This window comes from Vulpes vulpes, chromosome 14 (assembly GCF_048418805.1).
Source record: "Vulpes vulpes isolate BD-2025 chromosome 14, VulVul3, whole genome shotgun sequence".
Taxonomy (NCBI): Eukaryota; Metazoa; Chordata; class Mammalia; order Carnivora; family Canidae; genus Vulpes; species Vulpes vulpes.
In genome coordinates, this window is record NC_132793.1 from 25,876,976 (window position 1) to 25,901,318 (window position 24,343).

Sequence of the window (24,343 nt, forward strand, 5' to 3'; positions counted from 1 at the left end):
CAGTGGACAAAGAATCTAACACCACCTAATAAAAGATTTAAAAATCCCAAAGGATTCTGACCTCCAGAGAGAACTTCAACAGAGTGAACAAAGCAGCAAGGAAGAAAAGAACCTTATCCCCCTGACCATCAAGTCAGTCTCATGAATGGCTCTCTTGTATAGGGCTCTACACTCTCACATAATTAACACAAGCGCCCGGAGCCTTCTATCTCTGCAAAGGGGCTCTGCACATCTCCTGACCCTCGAAGGGACCCTGGCCTCAGGACAGCCAGGAATCAAACAGCCTCCTACCCGGATGGGCGGGACTTTGGGCTCCTCTTTGGTGGGCTGTGGCTTTTCGGTGTGAACACTTTCAATTGTGTTACGAAAGGACTGACGATCTTCAAGCCGGGGCTTCTTTTCGGGAAAGGATGCAGAGGCCGCCTGCTCAAAGGACTTCCTCTTCTGATCCTTGGGTTCCTGATCCGCATTCTCCTGAGGCAAGCTGGGAATCCTGTCTGGAGACACGGAAGCATGTGCCAAGTCACCTGGATCGGTCTGGGTCCGGGAAGCCACAGGCTGGGTCAGGAATTCGGGACTTTCTGGGTCAGATGCTGCAGAGGCCGAGCCAGGCAGGTGAGGACTGCCCGCCTCTGCTGAGTCACTCTTAGCCTCCCCATCCTTGTAGAGGGGGATGTCTGGTGCCACAGACTGTGTGTCTTTAGCAACCCCTGCTTGTTCTGGCTCCTGCTTTTTGTACAGATTCCTTCTGGCTCTGGTTCGGAGATCTGGCCGAGAGCGTTTCTTGAAATGCCCATCTCGCTGTCGGGTGGCTGGACCACGCTGCGGCCGTGCTGATTCTCCTGGGACACACAAGTCACTCTTGATTTCAGCCTCCTCATGGCCCACGTTCTGATGCAATGACTCTTCTTTAGTCAAACCCAATCTGCAAACCAAATTCACACCATTAGTTACAGGGCAGAGAAGCATGCCTATTTTATTTTAGCTGTTAGATATTTCAGAACAAAATATATCTGCGTGGTTCACAGCACTAACCACAGGAAAACACATGTTAGGCTTTTCTATGAATGGCGTTAAGCTAAACAAGCCAGGCAAGCCACCCCGGCCACCCTGTTCTTGCCCCCATGCTGGTGTCCATGACTTAGACATTATCTACTTCTCTGCCCCCCACAGCTCAGATCAGGACTGGCAGCACCAAAGGCCTTACTTCTGCCCATAGTAGTCTTCAAAGAACTTCTCTTTCCACTGTTCCACCTTCTTTTCCTTCTCCATTTCCTGTCGGATTCTAACTTGCATCTCATGAGTGAATTCGCCTAAAGAGAAATACAGTGTGTACATTCAGGATACTAATGTCTGTCTTATGGAAAGCCAAATCTTGCCATTCCACCACATCGGGACTTTTACTTTTTAAAGGTTTTATTTATTTATTCATGAGAGATGCAGAAAGAGAGGCAGAGACACAGGCAGAGGGAGAATCAGACTCCTCGCAGGGAGCCCGATGTGGGACTCGATCCCGGATTCTGGGATCACGCCCTAAGCCAAAGCCAGACATCCAACAGCTGAGCCACCCAGGCGTCCCACATCAGGACTATTCAAAATACACACAACTTTGGTGGGTGTGGAGCTTTTTTTTTTTTTTTAACCCTATCTCCTTCATGCTCACTATCTCCTCCAGAGCCACATCATGCTCATAGTCATGACAGAACATGGCCATCGGGAGGGCAATTTACTCTTCCCTCAGATAATCAGTCATTCAACACCAAGCAACACATTGATCAATCAAAAAAGCAAAACAGAAACAAATAAAAGAACCATTCTTACTCCCTGTGCAGAAAAAGGTTAATAGAGCAGGCCTGATGGCTTATTCTTGGAAAGGCCTGCTTACAAGGTTGGCCCTTGGCTGACATCTGGGAGCTTGGATTTCAGGAGGGTTCCCATCCCCCTTAACTGACATGAATGGCTCACTGTGCCTAAACTGTTTATACAAACAAGATGGTTTATGGCGAGCACCTGCTTTCCTTCGGGGAATCTAGAATCTGGTTATGTGCCAGGCAGAGGCTTCTCACATGATCAACTCTGAGTTAAAAAAAAAAAAAAAAAAAAAAAAACAACAACAACAAAAAAAACTCGGGTACCAAGTCTCTTAACATGCTTCCCCAGCAGATTGCATTTTACACGTGCTATCACAAAGCACTGCTGGGAGAACTGAGCACATTCTGTATGATTCCTCGGGGAGAGGACTCTGGAAGCTTGCGCCTGCTTTCCCAGGACTTGACCCCAAGAGCCTTTTCCCTTTGCATATTTTGCTCTGTATTCCTTCACTGTGATAAATCACAGCCAAGAGTACTACATGTGAAGTCCTATGAGACCTGAATGAAACTACATAAGGAGTCCTGTGAGTCCTCCTAGTGAATCATCAAACCTAGAGGGAGTCTTGGGGACCTCCCAGCACACTCCCCACATAGCTTCCCCGTAAAATTAAGAGAAGCTGACAATCACTCCACTCCAAGTGGCAATGTCTAAAAAGAAAGAGCACCTGGTAAAGCTCAACATTTAAGTCAATGCCACGGCGCACTTTCCTCCACCTATCCAGACAACACCAGGATTACTGGAAAGAACAGGAGTTTATAGATAGCTCTAATGACAACGAAGTGAGACAGGTGGATATATACACTCAAAATAGCAAAGCCCAAATATTCTGTACCTTCTTTAAAGCACATTAACACCACATTCAACAACATTGTGAGGAAAGCCTGCCTTATAATAAATACACCTTGAAAAGAAAGTAAAGAGACTGGTACAAAATGAATGCCTGGGTTTTAAATACCAAGGACAAGTGACACCACACATGGCAGGTACCTCTCAAGCCATCTGAGAACATCGACTCACCATCAGCCAGGCGTTCCCGCCAGCTCTGAGCTGCGTGAGTGAAAAACTCATTATTCAGTGCGCTGCTGCTGAGACGCAATAGGCCATCTGTCCCCACCTAGAAGGATCAAGGCAAAAAGCACAATAAAGAAACTCAGAAAGGGAACAGAAGCCCACCCAGAGAGAGGCAAAGAGGTGGCTACCCATCTGCACCTGTCTGTCCACTTCAGGCAGGAGGAAGAGGAGCTGCTGCTGGAAGTGGGCTGGCAGGGCATGGAAGGTCCGAGAGTTTATCAGGGCCCGAAGGTTGGTGTTGACAAGAATGGACCCAGGCGTCTCAAAATCTATCTCTTCCCCTCTGTTGCGCTTCATCTGACCTGTGATTTTAAAGCAGCAAGAAGCAAGGTATAGATTTTCAGCTTTTAAAACAAAAGAGCAAATGCCAACTGAGGGAAAAATTTTAGTGGCAGCACCCAAACTACCCAGAACTTATCTGCATATACATCCAGTCCACTCTAACCTACACGTCACAATTATCCTCTTCAGGTAACTGTCGTTGCCATCAAACCTAAGAGAACACTTGGGCTTGCATCCTCTCAGACAAGACTCTGTACCATGCTGTGACACAGGCTGAAGAGGACGCTCTTCCCAAAGAAAAACAGACAAGGGGGCAGGCTGTGAGCTTCCCTCCAAAGCTGGAGAACAGGCTCCTCAAAGCCAACTGGAGAAATGATGGAAGCTGTCTAAAAGCAAATCTAGTTGGTATACTACAGGAAACTCTGCAGAAGCCTTCCCTGGAACGGGATAGAGAGCTATGCTTCCACATAGAAAGGTATTAGGCTGTTTAAAGCCACTGAGATATCAGTATCTCTCACAGAAACCTCAGTAAATGTTACTTTTACTTGAAAAAAATCACTAAGAATAGAGACCTATGAGACGTTAAGCACTACGGATGAGTTGGAAAAGCAGCAAGACGGCAAACCCAGTTCTCACTTGGGCAATGGTTTATTCTAATTTTCAGAAGCCAAGGCTAGTCTTAATGGTTTCATGTAGCCCATCTAACAAATAACCAGCATGTGGGTTTTGAGAAATAAATTCCAAACTAGAAAACAGCATACTGGCCTTGCAAATAACCCTACTGAGGGGTGGGAGGAGCACGCTACTGAATTTGCTTGCCATCTCCAAGTTCAACACAGGATTCCTTCTGTTCAAAATTCTGACCAGGCTAGAAAAAAGGGTGCCTGACCAAAACTTTGGATGTTGAGAATAAATGTGCCAGGATGCTACCAAAGAGAGAAAACGGATGCTGGAATCCTCCCTGAGCAGCTCAGAAACAATTTTCACTCACCCAAACACTTACTAAGCAGTACCAAGGCAGGCACAGGCCATGCCCTTGCAGGGACATACAAGGAACAATGTGGCACCATCTCTGCCTAGAAGTTCCCTCACAGTCTAGCAGAGAAGATCTACATGTAAAATAACCAAAATACAAGGTAAGAAACAAAAAAACAGAGGGCCACCCAAGAAGTCAAAATAAACTGGTAAAGGAAGTGAAACAGAAGATTGTCCTCTTCTCACTAGGCCTGCAGGGGCCCCCCTTACAGGCAGAGAAATGAGTGCCGAGCCACTCACCTGTGGCCGGCTTCCGGAAGCCTCTCAGGAGCGGGGCAGGGTCCCGGGCGACCTCGGCCTGGCCACGAGTAGCAGCGCTGCCCAGGGCCAGAGAGCCGCTGCTGCTGCTGGACGGGCTGCCGCTCTCGCCATCGGCGTGGCGGCCCGAGAACCCTGAAGGCACAGCATTCCACTGGTCAAGAGCATCACCCGCCGCGCCCAGGGCTCTCAGACAAGCTTACTTCTCCCAGCTCTCCCTGAGACGCTGTCAGAAATAGCGGGTGCTTCCGTGGCCCAACCTTGGGCTGTCAGAGATCACCACCTCACGGTCTGGCTTTACCATATCCCATAAGAACGCCAAACCGCCATCTTAGTTTGCACAGCACTGCACCTTTACCAAGCACCTGCACACTTTCATCAGACCCTCACACCGCCCTGCGAGGCCAAGGGCGGTGTGCACGGCAGAGCCCAGCACCGGAACCTAGCTCAGGCCTCACCACCACAGTGTGCTGCCCACTGGGAGGGCCTCCTGGCTCAACGGGCACCACGTCACCTAGGTCAGACACTGCTGCCAGAGGGGGCAAGGCCCCAAGACCTGAGAAAGGAGCATCATATCACAAGTTTGCACATACCTGACGCCGATTCCACGTGGGCCCCGTTTACCTTCAGAGGAGTCAGGACAACTCGCGGCAGCATCACCCCAGTTTTTTTCTTTTGCTTGTTTGCCTAGATGCCCAAGGGATTCCAAAAGGAGCCTGAGTCACCTACAGGGCCACAAAAGCGGTCCCTCTCCACCATGTCTCTACCACCATTTGGTACAACAGAGCTACATTCAACCAGCTCAGGCAGGTAATGGCAAGAGCAGCATGGATTCATGTTACTAAGCCAGGTGCTGGCCACTGTGCTCAATACCCCAAGCAGAATGGAATGTATTGTCACCCTGTTTTACAGATAAGGAATTTGCCCAAGGCACCAAAGCTAGCAAGCAATAGGGCCATAATTCCAAGTGCTGACTCCCAAGCTCGAGTGTTCCCCACTCTGCACTGTGGTATCTGTGTTCTAGATGGTGCCGCTGTTTGTCAGAAGTAGGAGCGCAACTACCTATTTGTGGTAATGAGGAAAAAACCAACCACTCTGCTCTCAGATCCATTGCCCACTTTTAACTGTACTAAAAGGTGGAGACTACACTGATTTGCTCTGCTCTCCAGAAACACATAGTTAACCACAGAGGAAGAGTCCTGTCTTGTGCCTGGCCTCACCTACCCCTAGCCTAGCCACCAATTCTCCTCCCTACCTGTGAAGAAGCCCTGTAGCTGTCCCTGGGATTGGAAAGAGGCCGACTCTGAGATTCTGCAGAACAGGATGCATTCGAAGATGTTTCATCAAGAGAAACTGGGAGAGAGGGAAATAAAGGTTAGTTGCCAGCAACTCTGTGAAGCTCTTGGTCCATCCTGTGAGGGGTACTTACCATCGTTTTCACCGCTCACAGTGCTGGCTTCGTTAGACCCACAGCTCTCCACATCGGCTGTGTCCTCCGGCTCCTCTCCCTCCACAGCAGCCGGACTGCGAGACCACTGCAAGGCATCCTTCTGTGACAGCAAGGCACAACTCAGGTGAGCAAAACCCAACAGATCCTACAGGCACAGCAGTCACTCCTAAATGCACACTGCTTTAGGAGAAGAGAGATTTAGAACACTGGTAAGCTCTTAAAACCCTTTCTAATTGATCTCTTTCTCCACAAGTTCTTTACGTATGTACATCATGAAATATATAATTTTACATTCAGTCCACTCAGGAAATGTTCATGGGGCACCTCTTATAAGCTACACCATGCTAGTTTGGAGGAGGGGAGGCAAAAGAAGGGGGAATCGGGCCTCTGCCTTCAAGGAGGCTCAACTGAGTAAGAAAGAAAATCAAATTAATTACAACACAAAGCACAGCAACAGAGGTATAGAGAGCTGTGGCAGTCCAGAACAGGGGGCATCTAACTCTGCAAACTGGAGGAAAGAGGGCATTGGAACTAAGGCCTACAAAGAGATGTGCTGCTTAAGCTGAGTTTTAAAGGAAATTAGCTAGCAGGTAGATGGCTTGGCTGTAGCAGACAGGAGGGTATTCTAGATAACGGGATGAGCAATGTTCTCCATGCGAGGAAACTGCAGATTTCAGCAGGGGACTAGGTGCGTGAGAGTGCAGAGCGAGCAGCTGGGCAGATGGTGAGACACTGTGCTGAGGGACTAAGATTCTGTCTGAGAGTCTCTGAAGGCACACAGAGAGAGGCATGATGTGAGTTGTAGGGATTTCATTCTGGCAGCAATGGAAAGTCTAAAGGCAGGAGGAGAACTTAGACTGTGATGAAAGGCCCAGGAAAGTGTCAGTGAACTAAACTGGAAGGGGGGGGGAGGGGTTGCAGATTTCCTCCTCTAAAGGAAGCTCCTTCTTCCAGGGCTCTGTGGCAGTGTGAGTTCAACTCTACCCATTCCCAGGGAAAATCAAGGAGACACCTCCCACCTCGCAGATTAGGAAGGACTCTGAATGAATATTGGGGGCCAGGGAGAGGAAAAGCAGAGGTAAATCAGGGTAAGGATGTCTTCTTTAAGAAAGTATGTGGGAAAAAAAAGTAGATCAAGTCATGATTCTGCCTCTTACAAACACACTAGAAATTTATAAAAGAAATCTACAGAATTCTAACTCATCAATTTCCTGGATCCCTTGATCCATTATATTAAGTCTTCATCAATTTGCTGTCATTAATTTAAGCCCAAATCATGCTAACTTAAATTAATAAAAAGAAAACAATTTTTTAGATCTTTATCTCTTTTCCCACCAGCTATAAATGTTCCTCAGAATCAAAAGCTAAAGAATATTTTTAGTATTAATCTTGGAATTATGCTTAGTGGCTGCCATGTGCATCAAATAATGCAACAAATTTGTTGAGTCTCAGGAGCAAACTAAGATAAAATACTCACTAACGAACAAAGAACTCTGGTTCTGGGAAACGGGGGGATCGCGCCCACACTGTGAAAAATGGTATCAAAAGGTTCAAGCACTGCCAGTGGCAGAGTACACTGTAAGTGAAAATCTAAAAACCTCTTAACCCAACACTTCTTTTTCTAAGACTTACACAGAATGTGAAAAGCATGAAATCCTAAAAGGAGAAAGTCGATCAATGGAACTATAATAAAATTAAGATCCTCTGTTCTGCACAAGACACCATTAATGGAGTAAAAAAGAGCAAAATACCTCTAGAGTTGGAGAAAGTATCTGTAATTCATATAACTGATAAAGATCTTATATCTAGATTATATAAATCAATAAGAAAAAAGAAACCCAGGAAAAGAATAGGCAGAAGGCCATGAATAAGCACTGCACCAAACAGGACACCCAAATGGCCAACATTCACACATAAACCTATTTAACCTTACTGACAATGGAAAACACATTATAATGTAAATTAAGACACACTGAGATATCACCACATCCATAAGAATGGCTAAAATTAAAGTTAACAATACTAAGTAGTGTTAATGAGGATGAGAAAAAAGACTGAAAATGGATGCAACCATATGAGAAAAGTTTGGAATTATCTGGCATGGATGAAGGGACAAACATCCAGCAATGTCAGTCCTACATACGGATTTCCTAGAGAAATACATGCACCCCCAGCACACGGACACCATGAAGCACATTCAGTATTTATGCCAGTGACATCTGTAAAACCTGGGCTATAAACAACCAAAGTGCCCATAAGTAAGATCAAAACAAGGTAATGTACAATAAAAAATGAATGAACTACAGCCACTACAGCAATGTACATCAATTTGAAAAACAAAATGCTAAGTGAAAGAAGCCAGACACAAAAGAATGCATACTGTAATGACTCCATTTTTTAGAAGTCCAAAAACAGGCCAAACTAACCTACAATGTTGGGGGTGCAAACACAGCTGGGAAACAACAAAGAAAAGCAAGAACAGAACTTGGAAACAGTCAGGATAGTAGCTACCTTTCAGGGGGAAGACAGGAGCTGTGAGTAGAAAAGGGTATTAAGGGCTGCTGGCTGCCAGCCACGCTCCCCAGGTCTTAATTTGAGTGGCAGGTACAAGTGTGTTTACTTTATGATATTCATTAAGCTGAACACTTATGTTGCATTTTACTCTTACATTTCTACAATAAAAAAGTTTTAAAACAATAATTCCAGAATTTCCATCAAGGAACACTACTATGGACAGTCATTTGGAGTAATGCTGTAGAGGGACACCTGGGTGGCTCGGCGGTTGAGCATCTGCCTTTGGCTCAGGGCATGATCCCAGAGTCCGGGGATCTAGTCCCATATCGGGCTCCCTGCATGGAGCCTGCTTCTCCCTCTGCCTGTGTCTCTGCCTCTCTCTCTCTCTCATGGATAAACAAATACAATCTTTCCAAACAAACAAACAAACAAATAAATAAATAAATAAATAAATAAATAAAGCTGTAGAATACTTCATGAGAAATGCTGATGATGCAGCAAGTAAATTACGCAGTTAACATTCACATGGTATGATTACTTCATCTGTTTAAAAAGAAAAATCAGGTGAGCCTGTATGCACAAAGACAACAGCAACACTCCTCACGTGCGTTAGCCATCATAGCACCTCTAGGTGGCAGAATTGTGAGGACTTTGTTTTTGATTTGGGGTATTTTCTATGATTAACATGTATTTTTTTTTAGATAAAAAAATAACATTTAAAAAATTATAATGGTAAATGCTTCTTTGACAGCTTAGTCACTAAAAGAGAATTTCATTCCTTTAGATTTCTTCCAGAGTCTAGGGGAACCTGGTGTTGATTACAAATCTTTTTTTTTTTTTTTAAGATTTTATTTATTTATGAGAGACACAGGCAGAGGGAGAAGCAGGCTCCATGCAGGGAGCCCGATGTGGGACTCAATCCTGGAACCCCAGGATCACACCCTGGGCACGAAGGCAGGTGCTAAACCACCGAGCCACCCATGGATCCCTACAAATCTTAATTAAACAAATACCGCCCGCTTGTTTGCAATTCAAACTACCCCAAATTTCCAAAGCCATATATTTTCATTAAGAAGCTAACAGTACAAAAACACTTAAGAAAATGAAAACAAAAGCTGCGATTCTAATTCTGCCTTTTTTAAGATCCTTAATCTTTCCATATAAACCTCAGACATTTGATATCATAACTTTCCTTTGAACACTGACTGTAGACCTCTGACAAAAATGAACTCAGCTACTGAGAATCATGGGCATTAGATAATATGCCCTCAGACTCAAGACTTTTTTTTTTTTTTTTGCAAGGATATTTTCTATCAAGAAACTTAAAAAAATAAATAACAGGTAATGAGTGATCTTGCTGAAACCTTATTTAAAAATGTTATGACAGGGACGCCTGGGTGGCTCAGCGGTTGAGCATCTACCTTCGGCTCAGGATGTGATCCCGGAGTTCCAGGATCCAGTCCCACATCAGGCTCCCTGCATGGAGTCTGCTTCTCCCTCTGTGTCTCTGCCTCTGTGTCTCTCATGAATAAATAAACAAAAACTTTTGCAATAATGTTAAATTCCTGAGTGTGATAATTACATTGCACTTATATAAGGGGAATGCCCCTGGATCAATTGTATATCCCTTGTGTCCTTTCTCTTACTTTTTAAAATGAGGTATAACTTAGAGTACAATGCACAGATCGTAAGTATACTACCTGATGAGTTTGACAAATGCTTATCAAGATACAGGACATGTCCAACATCCCTCAAGTCCCTCTGTACTCCTTCCTAGTCAACCTGGACTCTATACTACCCCTCCCTCCCCAGTGAGATGATTGTTCTTTTTTTTTTTTTTTAAGATTTTATTTATTTGTTCACGAGAGACAGATTGAGACACAGAGACATAGGCAGAGGGAGAAGCAGGCTCCCTGTAGGGAGCCTGATGCAGGACTCGATCCCAGGCCCCCGGGATCATGCCCTGAGCCAAAGGCAGACACTCAACCGCTGAGCCACACAGGTGTCCCTTGTATTTTTTATTTTTTTAAGATTTTTGTTTATTTATTCATGAGAGACACACACACACAGAGGCAGAGGCACAGGCAGAGGGAGAAGCAGACTCCCCACGAGGAGCCCGATGCAGGACTCGATCCCAGGACCCTGGGATCATGACCTGAGCTGAAGGCAGATGCTCAACCACATAGCCACCCAGGTACCCCGACTGTTCTTATTTCTATCATGAAAAATTACTTTTGCCTATTCGTGGCCTTTACAGAAATGGAATCATACAATATATACTCTTTTGTGTCAGTATCTAATGTTAAGGAAATTCATGCATGCTCTAGTCAGCATTAGAAGCTATTATCTGTTATTACAGAGCAGTATTCATATAGACAAATGTGTTTATCCATTCTCCTATGAAAGGACATCTGTATTATTTCCAGATTCGGGTTCTTATGAATACAAAGCTACTATGAACATTCTTGCACACACCTTTTTCTGGACAGGTTTTCATCTCGTGTGGGTAAACATTTAGGCACAGAATTGCTGGGCAAGGGACGGATGCTTAAAACAAACAAACAACTTACAGACATTTCCAAAGATTCCCACGGCGGCACTGCATGGAGCTCCAGATGCTCCAAATCCTCATCATATGGTGCTGTCAATCTTACTTTAGCCATGCTAGCGGGATGCAGTGGTACCTCATAGTGTTTTTTTTTTTTTTTTAAGATTTATTTTTTTATTCATGAGAGACACAGAGAGAGGCAGAGACATAGGCAGAGTTCTCCCTCCTGTGAGGGAGCCTGATGTGGGACTTGATCCCAAGACCCCAGGGATCACGACCGGAGACAAAGGCAAATGCTCAACTACTGAACCATCAGGCATCCCTATTTTTCATTTTTCTGGTAATTAAAGATATTGAGTACTTTTTTATATGCTTACTAGCCATTCTCTTATCTTCCTTTTTTAAATGTCTATTCAAGTCTATTGCACATCTTTAAATTGAGTCATTTGCAGTTGTTTGTTCTGGATCCTTTTAAACACTGATCATGGGCATGCGTTACTTTTACAAACAAATACATTTCAAAAAATTTCACATTTGGAAATAATTTCATATTTACAGAAATGCTGGAAGAGTAAAAGCAGCACAAAGAATACTTGCCTATAGTTTTTACCCATATTCACTTCCTAACACAAATATGCGTTCTTAAAATACACAAAGTATATTAATTTGGCAAGGCAACTGGAAAAAAAGCTAAGGAATACTAATAATAAATAAACCTGAATATTTTCCCATAAGTCAGATTTTTTAAAAAGATATTATTTTAAAGTAATTTCTACACCCAACATGGGCTCAAACTTACAATCCTGAGATCAAGAGGTGCATGCTCTACCACCTGAGGCAGCCTGGCATCCCAAGTCAGATATTTTTTAAAAATAATAAAAGGCACTGTGAATATAACAAGCCCCAAACATGAGTAAAACAGAACACTAAAATTTCAACTGCCCAAGATTACGTTCTGAACTAGAAAAACATATAAACAAATCTCAGGTATGCCTTTTCTTTCTTTGTAGATCTGATAAGCATATCCTGAGCAAGAAATGAGTATGGTTTCTTAGGGAAGGCTGATTTGAGAGCTGCTGAATATAAATTATTAAAATAAAACTAAGAGCATGCCGACCACTCAACAGCATACTAGAATTTCTAACAATACTTATTAAAAAAAAAGAGAGAGATTAGAAGAGACAGAGTGTTCTAATTTCCAGACAGTATAATTATCTACATTGAAGAGCCAAGAGATTCAGACCTAGTAGGAAATTCAGCAAGGTTGTAAGATTCAAAAGCCCATTAAAAACTCAGCAATAACATCACCAATTAGAAAATGTAATTTATAAGAACAAAGAATTTAAAATAACTCAGGGACAAATTTCACAAAAGGAATACAATCATCTTATTAAGAAAATAAAACTTTATAAGGAAAGGCTTAAAACTTAAACAGAAAAAAAAAAACTTAAACAGAGCCATACCACCTTCTATATTAAGAAAATTCAACATTGTAAAGATGTCAATTCTCCTCAAAATGATTTGTAAATTCAATAAAATTTCAATGAAGCTTTTTTTTTTTTATATATATACTACTTGACTCTGCAAATGAAGACAAGAGCCAAGACACTCTTTAAAAAAAGCAAGAAAAGGGGAGGACCTGCTTTTTTAGAAAGCTCTGGTAACTGAGCAAATAGAGAATGACCACTACAGGATATGGGGTTTCTTTGGAGAGTGATGAAAACGTTCTGGGATCAGACAATGGCGATGATTGCATGACTTTATGAATACACTAATAGCCACTTTCTGTGAGTTCCATCTTGATGAAGCTGGGATAAAAATGTCTTATTGAATTTAACTGATAGTTCTGAAAAACATGAATGACTTTAATCGGAATCCATAAAAACCACATAAAAACTATTAACGTGTACAGAAAGTTTATAGATCTAAAGGTAAACTTCAATGATAGACAATGGAGGCACAATAGTCTGTGAGGTTTTAATTTTGCTATATGAATCCTAAAGAGGAATTAAAACTAGCAAAGCAACCTCTGTGTATGCTTGAGAAAAGACTTCATCTTTTAAAAAAAATACTTAATGTAAAAAAACGTTCTATTGAATTTGAACTCCATTAGCATTATCACAAGCAGTTTCAACATTATAGCTGTCAAAGAAAGAAAAGAGCTGTTATTTAAAAAATGAACACACTCTTGGAGTACAGTTTAAAGAGAAAAAAACTGTCTGAGTTCTTCTTAAAGACAAAAAAGAAGCTTCCATCAACCAGATATAAAACAAATTCTCATCTATGATTTGCCACCCACCACTGCAAAGCTTCTAATCAATGGTAAGGTGACCACAGATCCATGATCTCCCTCTCCTGAAACCTTGGATCCAGATGGGCTTTAGAATTCAGGACTTCTTTAATTTGGTGGTGGTAATACATTGCATATAGTTTTAATTATATTAACACATGTTAATATTTTTTGAAATAACATGTATGGATATACCAACTAAAATAGCCTTATCAGTCCCGATCAGAGTTTTGCCTCCAAACGAGTTTAAACAAGGCACATTTTACTGTCAAATGACTTAGGAAAAACAATTTTCAGTTCTTAAAATATTTTAGATTTTAGAGGCACCTAGGTGGCTCAGTAGGTTGGGCCTCAGATGCCTGGTTTCAGCTCAGGTCATGAGATCCATGCTCAGCACAGTCTGCTTGAGATTCTTTCCCTCTACCCCCGTTCTTTTCCCCACCTCTGCTCATGCTCTTTCTCTCTCTCTCTCTCTCAAATAAATAAAATCTTTTCAAAAATTAATGAAATGCTTTCATCAAGCCTCAGAGAAAGCCTCCAAATCACCTCCATTTTACCCATTAAAACATTAAGGAAGTAGTCCTCTGAAAAAATTCTCATGCATTTGCACATGGAGACTACAAAAATGAAAAAGAAATTGCTGCAGTGGTGTTTGTAATCGTAAAACAACAACAACAAAAAACACAGGGCACCTGGGTGGCTCAGTGGTTGAGCATCTGCCTTTGGCTCAGGTCATGATCCCGGAGTCCTGTGATCAAGGCCTGCATCAAGCTCCTTCAAGGAGTCTGCTTCTCCCTCTGCCTATGTCTCTGCCTTTCTCTGTGTGTCTCTCATGAATAAATAAATAAAATCTTAAAAAAAAACAAAAAACCTAGGCATCCATAACATCAGGTATATTGGTATGATACACTATTAAACAGTAGTTGAAAGAAATAAAAATACACCTATATAAACAAAGAGATCACACATTTTTAATGGATGTATGTGAATAGGAACGATACACATAAATGATAGTGGTTGCTATAGGGAAGGAACAAGGGCCATAGTCCTGCATGGCAGGTGGAGGGATAGGGACCAGGTAGGGTCTGGTATGGATGTCATGGTCATTTCCCACTTTCTTTGCACAAAGGCCTGAGCTTCCATTTAAACATGGCAAAATGGACATTAGATTTCTACAGAAGTCTCTTTAGAATGACCCTAAGGGAATAATAAAAGTATCAATGGACAAAGGGAAAGGGGGAGGAAAAGGCAGCAGATGAGAGATGTCGACAGAATTTTGGAAGATGGATAGCAGGAAGACAGGAACTGACTCAGCAGGGAAAAAGAAAGCTGTCATTTGAGGCTGCAGAGGTCAAAGCCAAAAAGTTGGCCAGTTAGTACTGCAAAACCCTCAAGAGGGCAGTGATTAAAGGTACCAGAAACCACTGCACACAGGGACGAGGCATGGGAATGAAAACAGAACTGGTTGGAAGTCTGATTCAGAAGTTCGACCCCTCAGGTCCCCTCTCTGTACCCAAATCATTAAGCAATATCCATCTCTAGCCTCAGAAGAAAATAGGAGATTTAATTCTAATTAGACTGAACCAGAGAGGGTCCAGAATAGAAGACACCAGCTCAAGGAGTGAGGGAGGAAGTGAGATGCTTCCTCCTCCCTATGGTCAAAGACCATATCCAAAACAGGGACACCATCAGCTCCCTTCTCCAAATTGGCTCCCAAAGCTTTCCTAATAAAGTAGCTCTACTATCCCAGCCCTAGCCTGGGATCAAGTGGCTGGCAAAAGAGAAAAGGATTTCTCATCCCAGAAAAAGTGACCAGTCTATCAGAAAACACCTTCTGGTAGATAACTGGGGATTCCAAAAAAATAAAAATAAAAAAGCATCTGGGTTCCCACTATCTATCACATCCAACAAATAGTGCCCACAGAATCTGCCAATTCTCTCACTGTGAGTGACCTATCCAGGGCCACCAGGTATTTGAGGACAACTGTCATATGAAACAGCAACCAAAAACAAAAAGGCATGAAAGGAAACAGAGATAATGAAGATTTCACAGTAAATGTTCTCAAAGAGCCCCCAAACAAAAAGTACAGAATGCTATTTAAACAAATAAATAAGGGGATCCCTGGGTGGCTCAGCGGTTTAGCGCCTGCCTTTGGCCCAGGGCGTGATCCTGGAGTCCCGGGATCGAGTCCCGCATTGGGCTCCTGGCATGGAGCCTGCTTCTCCCTTCTCCTGTGTCTCTGTCTCTGTCTGTCTGTCTGTCTCTCTCTCTCTCTCTCTCTCTCTCTCTCTCTCTGTGTCTATCATAAATAAATAAATAAATCTTAAAAAAAAAAACAAATAAGGGAGCATCAGTGAATGTGAGCAATCTGCTAGAAATACAAAATGATACAAAACAAAACCCCCTGAAACAACAAATAGGTTATATTCCAAAGAACTGACTCAGAAGAAAAAGTAAATTGGTTACATCAAGAAAGTCCCACATCAAACAAACAGAAGTTCCAAGAAGAGAAAACAGAAAAGATAGTAATGCAAGAAGTTTTCCCAAAATGAAAAGACCGGAGTTTCCAGGTTTATAAAGCAAAATGCCCTGCACAATAAATGAAAAAAGACCCATTCCACAGCACTGCACCATACAATTTCAGAAAAAGAACTGAAAGAGACCCTAAAATCTTCCAGTCAGAGAGAACACATCACATACAAAAGAATCAGAATGGCATTGTTTCTCAAGAGCAGTTTTAAAGAAAATAATATTCTCTTTAAAATATATATATTTACTGATTTTAGAGAGAGAAAGCGCAGAGGCACAAGTGCGGGTGGGAAGGAGCGGAAGGGGATAGAGTCTCAAGCAGACTGCGCTGAGCACAGAGCCTGACTCAGGATTCAATCTCATGACCCTGAAATCACAACCTGAGCTGAAAGCAACAGACAGACATTTAACCAACTGTACCAAACTGGGTGCCCCAGAATGTAATATTTTCTACATTTTGTTCCAAAGTTTTATTTATTTAAGTAATCTCTACAGCCAATGTGGTACTCAAACCCATGCCCCAGAGATGAGTCACCTGCTCTTCTGACTGAGCCAGCCAGATGCCCTTCTAAAATTCTTAAGTCAAACCAATAAAACAGCTTGGAACACAGGGTAAAGATATGTGAGGTTTCAAACTGTTAACCTTCTATGAACCTATTCTTGGGAAGCAACTGGAGAATCTGTTACACAAATGAATATCAATAAAGAACAAACCAAACTAAAACAAAAATTATATCCAAACAAGAGCTAGGAGAGAAACTGTATCTACAGGACACAAGTAAAAAGAATTCCCAAGGTGGTGATGAAAGGAAAGCCCGGGAACTGTACATAAAACAGGGTAATCAACTCACTCCAATTTGCCTGGGACTTTCTCAGTTTTAGCACTAAAGTTCTGTGCCCCTGGAAATTTCTCAGGAGATTGGCCCCTCTACAAACCAGGAATAGGATAAAGGACGGCTCCAGGACTGACCTTCAGAAGGAAGAGTGAAACTGAGGTGTATGACCACATCAAAATAATTTTATCACTATTAACAGCATTAGCTTCATCTTTTGTTTATAATCTATTTTGCTTTTTCCTGCTCTTTATTATTTTATTTACTATTTTTAAGTTTGTGAAACATAATATAGTTATAAAACCCAAACTATATAAAAGGTTATGCTCAGAGAATTGACACTGCCCTCATCCCTTCTCTTCCCATCTCACCTCCAAATGTCCACTTCGTTCCCATCCATCCCCTGTTGGGTAAACCATCTTATCAGTTTCTGGTTTCTTCTTCTAGTGGCTCTTTTTTGCACAAATGATAATATGCACATCCATTTTATTTCCCCTTTATTCTTAGACAAACAAATTGCATGCCATATACAGTATTTAGCACTTGCTATTTTCATCCAACCATATATTCTGGAAATCATTCAATCATTTCATAGACAGTCTTCATTCTCTTCTCAGCTGCATAAAAATCCATGACACAGATGGACCAAAGTTTATTGATGCACCCATTCCCCCATGTACTGGCACCTAGGTGGCTTTTAACACTTCACAAATAGAAATACTACTGTCTTGAACAACCTCATGAATCTGTACTTTTGTATTGTTAAAGGTGCATCTTCAGGGTAAATTCCTGAAGTAGAAATGCTGAGTCAAAGATTAAATGCAAATGTAATTTGGTTAATGCGAAATTCCCCTCAAAAAAATTGCATGGATTTGTATTCCTAACAAATGCAGGAGAGAGCCTGTTTTCCCACAGCCTTGAGAAGAGAAACTACTGCTTCTTACATGTAAGACAATCTGTTTTTAAGCAGGGATAAATTACTCTAAAAAAAAAAATGAATCCTGGATACTTTTCAAATCAAGCATCATGTTGTTTAAACAAATTTATATGTACTGTGATACATATAAGCAGAAAATGTAAAAGTATTTCAAATGATTAACATAACCACACTGAAGGAGGACAGGGGTGGATCTAACCCAAATAACTTTTGAACACGCTATTTTAACTATGTACACTTGGGCTCAAGAACTAATAAAACTATAAACAGTGAGCTCTCTTTTTACTAGATTTGTTTTTCACAATGGAATGGGCTGAGAGTTCTGAAACCATTAAATGTTTATTCTGAACTGAGCAAATGATCAAAATAGATAACGCGAGTCAGGATTCTCACTGTTGGTGCAGCAAGTTATAAATACGGAAAGGGGTAAAGCTAGAATGAACCCTGCAGTAGGAGATGAGAATTGAAGACATAAGTATGAACCAACATATGTAAAGACAGACAGATACAGACATAGAAGTACAGATCCTGAGATCCCTGGGAAAATGGCTGATTCCAAAGTAGGAGCTGGAAAATGTAAGTTAAACCCAGACACATCTTGCTGGGCCAGAAAGCAAAGAAGTAAAAAAAAAATGTTTGGAATGAGGGGGACCTGTTAGGACACAAAAGCCATGGTGAAGGGAGTCCCAATGGCTACCTCTGCACAATTCATGCATTAAAGCTAATGACAGTAACAGATAACTCAATAGTAAAGTAAGAAACCATAAATCCATAATGAATAAACAAATAAGGGAGAGAAGAAGGCTCTTCCTTGCTGCAGAATTTCAATTAACAAATGTCAAATGAATTTTTAAAAATTGCCACTTGACAACAATCAGAATAGTGACCGTTTTAGGCAAGACTCATTCACCTGGGGATGCTAAAACTAGTGGCTGAAAGTTTGATAAGACTAATTATATAAACTCAAAGTATCGTTTCACAAGATGCTTCTTATTTACAATGGAGAAAATGGCAGACAGCCACCTCAACCAAGTGACTGAAGTTATTATGAGAAATCAGACAAAAAGCAATCGTTTGTCTTCTAATGTACCAAGAACAGCATCGCTCCTGAAGTATTTCTGTCAAAAACTTATTACTTGAATCTAATAGTGAAAAAACATCAGACAAACCCAGACTGGGGAGCTTTCTAGAAAGTAACTGGTCCTTCTTCTGCCACTCCTGGTGTTGCTTATGTGCTTAGTCAGTATGGACCTGGTACCTCTTTGGTGAAGTGACAGCTGAGGGAACTCAGGCACTTGCTATGACCACTGCAAAGCCCAAGGAATGAGTCAAGCCTGAGAGCAATGATCATATTCACTCCAAGGTGGCATGGTAGGATGGTTCTGTGGTGCACTTTAAAAGGTATACATACACCACTTAGTAAACTCATGAAAGCCTATTATCAATGACAGGGTTTGTCAATGAGGCAGATCAGATTCCAATTTGAAGGGCAGCCAATCAACGAAAAAGACACACTTGCACAGTAGGACATGGAGAATAAAGATACAACTGATGTGTTCTAGCAGCAGACAGGTGTCTATTAAGAAGGGAACCTGTGACTTTACTCTAAAACTCTGCTCCTACAGACCAAGAAGACATTCACAATGAGAAAACTACAATTTAGTTCAACTAACTACATACTACTACAGTATAGGTTTCTCGATTCTTTCATTTTCCTCTTCCCCATTCCTTATTATTCATAAAGTAACTGTGTGTGTGCACAAGCATATTGCATTCCTTAAAAAAACTAAATGGATAATGCTATATTTTGATCAACATAAAGTAGAAATGCAATGAGGAAGAATTCTGCTTCTGTAAGAATACCCCTTTCTCCATTAGTAGCATGCTTATTAAACTCTTATCTTTATATTCTGGTAAATTATTTTGTCTCACTGTTTAACAAAAAAAGAACAACATGAAAATCTTTGAATTCCTTGTTCAATTATGGAATTTTAATGTTTTTCATTTATCATTGTAAAACCAAGGAGAATTTTATAACAGTTTTTGGACATAGCTGTTACATGTAAGACAATCTGTTTTTAAGCAGGGATAAATTACTCTAAAAAAGAAATGAATCCTGGATACTTTTCAAATCAAGCATCGTGTTCTTTAAACAAACTTATTTTTTTTAAGATTTTATTTATTTATTCATAGAGATGCAGAGAGAGAGAGAGAGAGAGAGAGAGAGAGAGAGAGAGAGAGGCAGAGACACAGGCAGAGGGAGAAGCAGGCTCCATGCAGAGAGCCCGAAGTGGGACTCGATTCAGGGTCTCCAGGATCATGCCCTGGGCTGCAGGCGGCGCTAAACTGCTGTGCCACGGGGGCTGCCCAAACAAACTTATTTAAAAAATAAAAGTACAGGGATGCCTGGGTGACTCAGTGGTTGAGCATCTGCCTTCAGCTCAGGGCGTGATCCCAGGATTCGGGATAGAGTCCCACATTGGGTCCCCTGTGAGGATCTTGCTTCTCCCTCTACCTGTCTCTGTATCTCTCATGAATAAATAAATAAATCTTTTAAAAAATAATAATAAAATAAAATAAAAGTACATGGCCTGTACTCAAAAAATACTAAGTTCACAAAAGACAAAATTTGTGGGAACTTTTCCAGATTAAAGGAAATGAAAGAGACTTGACCCAAAAAATGCACCATGTGATTCAGGACTGGATATACCCTCAAACATAATTTTATAATTAGCATTAGTAAAACAAGAGGCAAAATTTGAATGAAGTATGTAGATTAGCCAGCAAGCGGTACTATATCTATGTTAATTCTCTGATTCTGATAATTACAATGTGGTTATGAAAGAGAATCTCCTTGTTTTTAGTAAGTAAGTAGAGATAAAAGGACATTATGTCTGCAACTTACTTTGGCAAGAATAAAAATAATATGCGGAGAATGACAAAGCAAATACAATAATATGAGAAATTATGTAAAAATTTTTTTAAAGAATCAACTGAATACATTAAAGGAAAAACCAAAAAGTTTAAAAATCATTTCCACTTGCAATAGCATCAAAATTTTAAAATACTTTAAAGAAAAAAAATACTTTAAAGATTTCAAAAAACAGGTAAGACCTCAATGGAAACCATAAAACACTGCTAAAAAGAAAAAAGGAAATCAAAGACAACCTAAATCAATAGAGAGATATACCATGTTCATAGATGGGAAAAATCAGTGTCAAAATGCTAATTTTCTGAAAACTGAACTGTAGATTCACTGCAACCCCAATCAAAACTCCAATAAGCATTGCTTTAGTAAAAACTGAGAAGTTGATTTTAAAATTTGTTTGAAAACTTAAAGGACCAAGAACAGTCAAAACAATCTTGAAAAAGAACACTCATACTACTACTAATACTACCTGATTTCTTGACTTACTAAAATCAAAAGGTTATGATATTGGAATAAAGGTAAATAGATCAATGGAATTGAATACCAAAACATATCTAGATATATACAATTTTTGACAAAGGCACCAATCTATTTATTCAATGGGGAAAGGCTTCCACAAATAAGGCAACTAGGTAGCTAGATAAACAAAAACCCAAAACTTGAACCACTATCTCAAATTACAACCAACAGTTACTTTGGATCACAAACCTCAATGTAAGAGCCAAAAATACAAAGTTTTTAGAAAGAAATATAATAAAATATAACTGTGTTGGGGACACCTGAGTGGTTCAGTTCGTTAAGCATCCAACTCCTGATCTCAGCTCAGGTCTTGATCTCCGGGCCTTCATGCTGGGCTCCATGCCCAGCATGGAGCCTATTTTAATTAATTAATTAGTGTTACTGGATAGGTTTCTAGAAACATTAACTATGTATTTCTTAATGTGATAAAACGGATTTTTTTCAAAATTGAAAATTTCTATCACCGACACCTCAATAAAAATTTTAAAAAGGCAATGAACAGACTGGAAAAAAAGTATTTACACGACATAGGTCTGACAAAGGAGTTGCATCCAAAGTAGATTTTTAAAATTCTACAAACAAAAAACAAAAAGACCAACTTTTTAAATAAAGACAATTGACTTACTTAAGAGACAGAAAGTGAGCGGGAGGGGGAGAGAGAGAGAGAAGCTGAAGCAAACTCCGAGCTGAGCTCAAAGAGTTGGGACACCCAACTGACCAGGTGCCCCAAGACAAAGTATTTTTTTAAAAGGGAAAAGCTGCCATATTTTTTTCCCAAACTAATCTTTCTTACACTAGAGGGAGAAGAGGAGCCCTGGTGACCAAAAGTAGGGTATCAGACCCCAAGTGGGGCCAAGGTCTCCATGCACAAGGGTGGCATAGTGTTGGAGACTGAGCTCAAGAAGGGTAAAATGCCCCAACCAAGTATGACAAGGAGCAGGGTATCAAAGCCAAGCTGGGTGAAGAGGGTAATTTATTTGAGAGGGCACTGGTATGGGCAATCAGAGCCTTAAGCCAGTAAGGCAGTCATCCCTGGGGACCAATAAAATATAGGGTGTTGGGAGTCCAAGAGGGATAAAGAGAACATCTTTGTCAGGGAAAGGTATCAATAGTGATGGGGTAGGAAATTATGTAAGAGGATGGGAGGACTAAACAAGTAAATGTATTAAGTAACCAGAAAAATAGCTAGATTTCTTACTGTTGGAGAAGGTAGTTACAAATATGGACAAGGAGAACTCTTTAGAATGAACCCTCTGGGCTTGATTAGAATTTGTGGTACTGGTGTAAAGTCTTGGTTTTTAACATGTTCAGATAAAGACAGACATAAATATAGATATAAGTGCATATATGTATAAGTATGTATACGCATGTATACGCCCAAATTTTCCTTAGTCTCTTCTCACTGGGAGGAACTGGTATTAGCAACACCCCAATAGCAGCAAGCACATCTAGAACCTAAATCTTGGCTTCTGAATACCATTATATACTAAAAGAACCAGGACTCAATGGAGAAAAGACCAATATTAAGGGCTAAGGCAGGGAAAGTACACAGTGAACCTACATCACCTTTCTGATAATAGCTGTCCAAGAATGATGAGAATATGTCAAGGGACACAGAAGCCAGATCAACAAAATCCCTAACCAGCCAAGTTAGTAACACTTGGAACAGCTAAATAAGTAATAACAGATTATAACCCACTGAATAAAATAGAAAACCATGATTTTATACAGATATAAACAAACTGAAATTTAGGAGAATGGGATATTAGAGCTCCCCAGGGAAAAGAGGGGAGTTTCACAGTGATTAAGACTAGCAGATGCTACCTTAACTAGGCAGTAAAAGTGGATATGAGTAGTTGGACAAGTTGAAATCAAGAGCCATCTGAGAGGATGCACTAAGAACACAGCATTACTTTTCTGATACACCTGATGAAGATACATAACCTGAATCTAATCATGAGAAAATCTAAGAAAACCCAAACTAAGCAACATCCTATGAAATAACTGGTCTGTAATCTTCAAAAGAGTTAAGGTCATGAAAGTCAAAGAAAGATGAAAGAACTGTTCTACATTAAGGAGACCAAACACTTATGACAACTACAGGTAACATATAATTCTGAACTAGATCCTTCAGGCATAAAGGACATTACAGGGACAATCAGCAGAACTTTAATGGAATCTGAGGATTAGATGATAAAAATATCTCACTGTAGTTTTCTGAATTTGATGGATGTATTGTGGACATGCAGCAAAATGTCCTTTTTCCTGTGTCTAGCTGACACACAATGTTACATTTCCTGTGTCTAGTCGACATACAATGTGACACAATAGGGACGCCTGGGTGGCTCAGCGGTTGAGCATCTGCCTTTAGCTCAGGGTGTGATCCCAGAGTCCCACATCGGGCTCCCTACATGGAGACTGCTTCTCCCTCTGCCTGTGTGTCTCTGCCTCTCTCTGTCTTTCATGAATGAATAAATAAATAAATCTTAAAAAAAAATGTGACACAGATAGTGATCTCACAAGTTTATGTATTATGCTGCACCTACCATCTCACATCACACATCACTATTACAGTATCACACATCACACATCACTATTACAGTATCACACATCTCACATCACTAGTCATCACACATCACTATTACAGTATCACAATGTTCCTCATGCTGTGCTTTTTTATTCTGACTTATTCAGTTCATTTTTTTAAAGATTTATTTATTTATTTGTGTGGGGGGGGCGGGGCAGAGACACAGGCAGAGGGAGAAGCAGGCTCCATGCTGGGAGCCTGACGCGGGACTTGATCCCGGGACTCCAGGATCACATCCTGGGCCAAAGGCAGGCGCTGAACCGCTGAGCCACCCAAGGATCCCCTGACTTATTCATTTCATATCATATTTGTCTTCCTCAGTCTGACTTATTTCACTTAGCATTTATACCCTGTAAGTCCATTCATGTTACCTCAAATGGCATCTCTTCTTTATGACTGCATAATATTTGTGTGTGTGTGTGTGTGTGTACACATATTCCTTATCCATTCATCTACTGATGGACACTTAAGTTTGCTTCCATATCTTGGCTATTGTAAATAATGCTGCAATGAACACAGGGGTGCATATATTTTTTTTTCAAATTACCGTTTTTGTTTTCTTTGGGTAAATACCCAAAAGTGGAATTATTGAATCATACAGTATTTCTTAAAGATTTTATTTATTTAAAAATAATAAAGAGAGAGAGAGCACACAAGGAAGGGGAGCAGGAGAGGGAGAAAGAGACTC

The 24,343-nt window shown here is 40.8% G+C and overlaps 1 protein-coding gene and 1 pseudogene across 1 annotated transcript in view; one reads left to right on the plus strand and one right to left on the minus strand.

Annotated features, from left to right (window-relative positions):
- Positions 1 to 24,343, minus strand: part of ASXL1 (ASXL transcriptional regulator 1) — a 79,803-nt gene that overhangs the window by 5,105 nt on the left and 50,355 nt on the right. The window contains exons 5-12 of the mRNA XM_072736142.1: positions 5,948 to 6,068; positions 5,774 to 5,871; positions 5,112 to 5,205; positions 4,501 to 4,653; positions 3,082 to 3,245; positions 2,890 to 2,986; positions 1,208 to 1,313; positions 292 to 925 (exon numbers count right to left, since the gene is read on the minus strand). Coding sequence (XP_072592243.1) covers positions 292 to 925; positions 1,208 to 1,313; positions 2,890 to 2,986; positions 3,082 to 3,245; positions 4,501 to 4,653; positions 5,112 to 5,205; positions 5,774 to 5,871; positions 5,948 to 6,068 — 1,467 coding nt within the window. The remainder of the gene's footprint in view (positions 1 to 291; positions 926 to 1,207; positions 1,314 to 2,889; positions 2,987 to 3,081; positions 3,246 to 4,500; positions 4,654 to 5,111; positions 5,206 to 5,773; positions 5,872 to 5,947; positions 6,069 to 24,343) is intronic.
- On the plus strand, positions 18,921 to 19,203 carry LOC112928257 (small ubiquitin-related modifier 2 pseudogene; annotated as a pseudogene).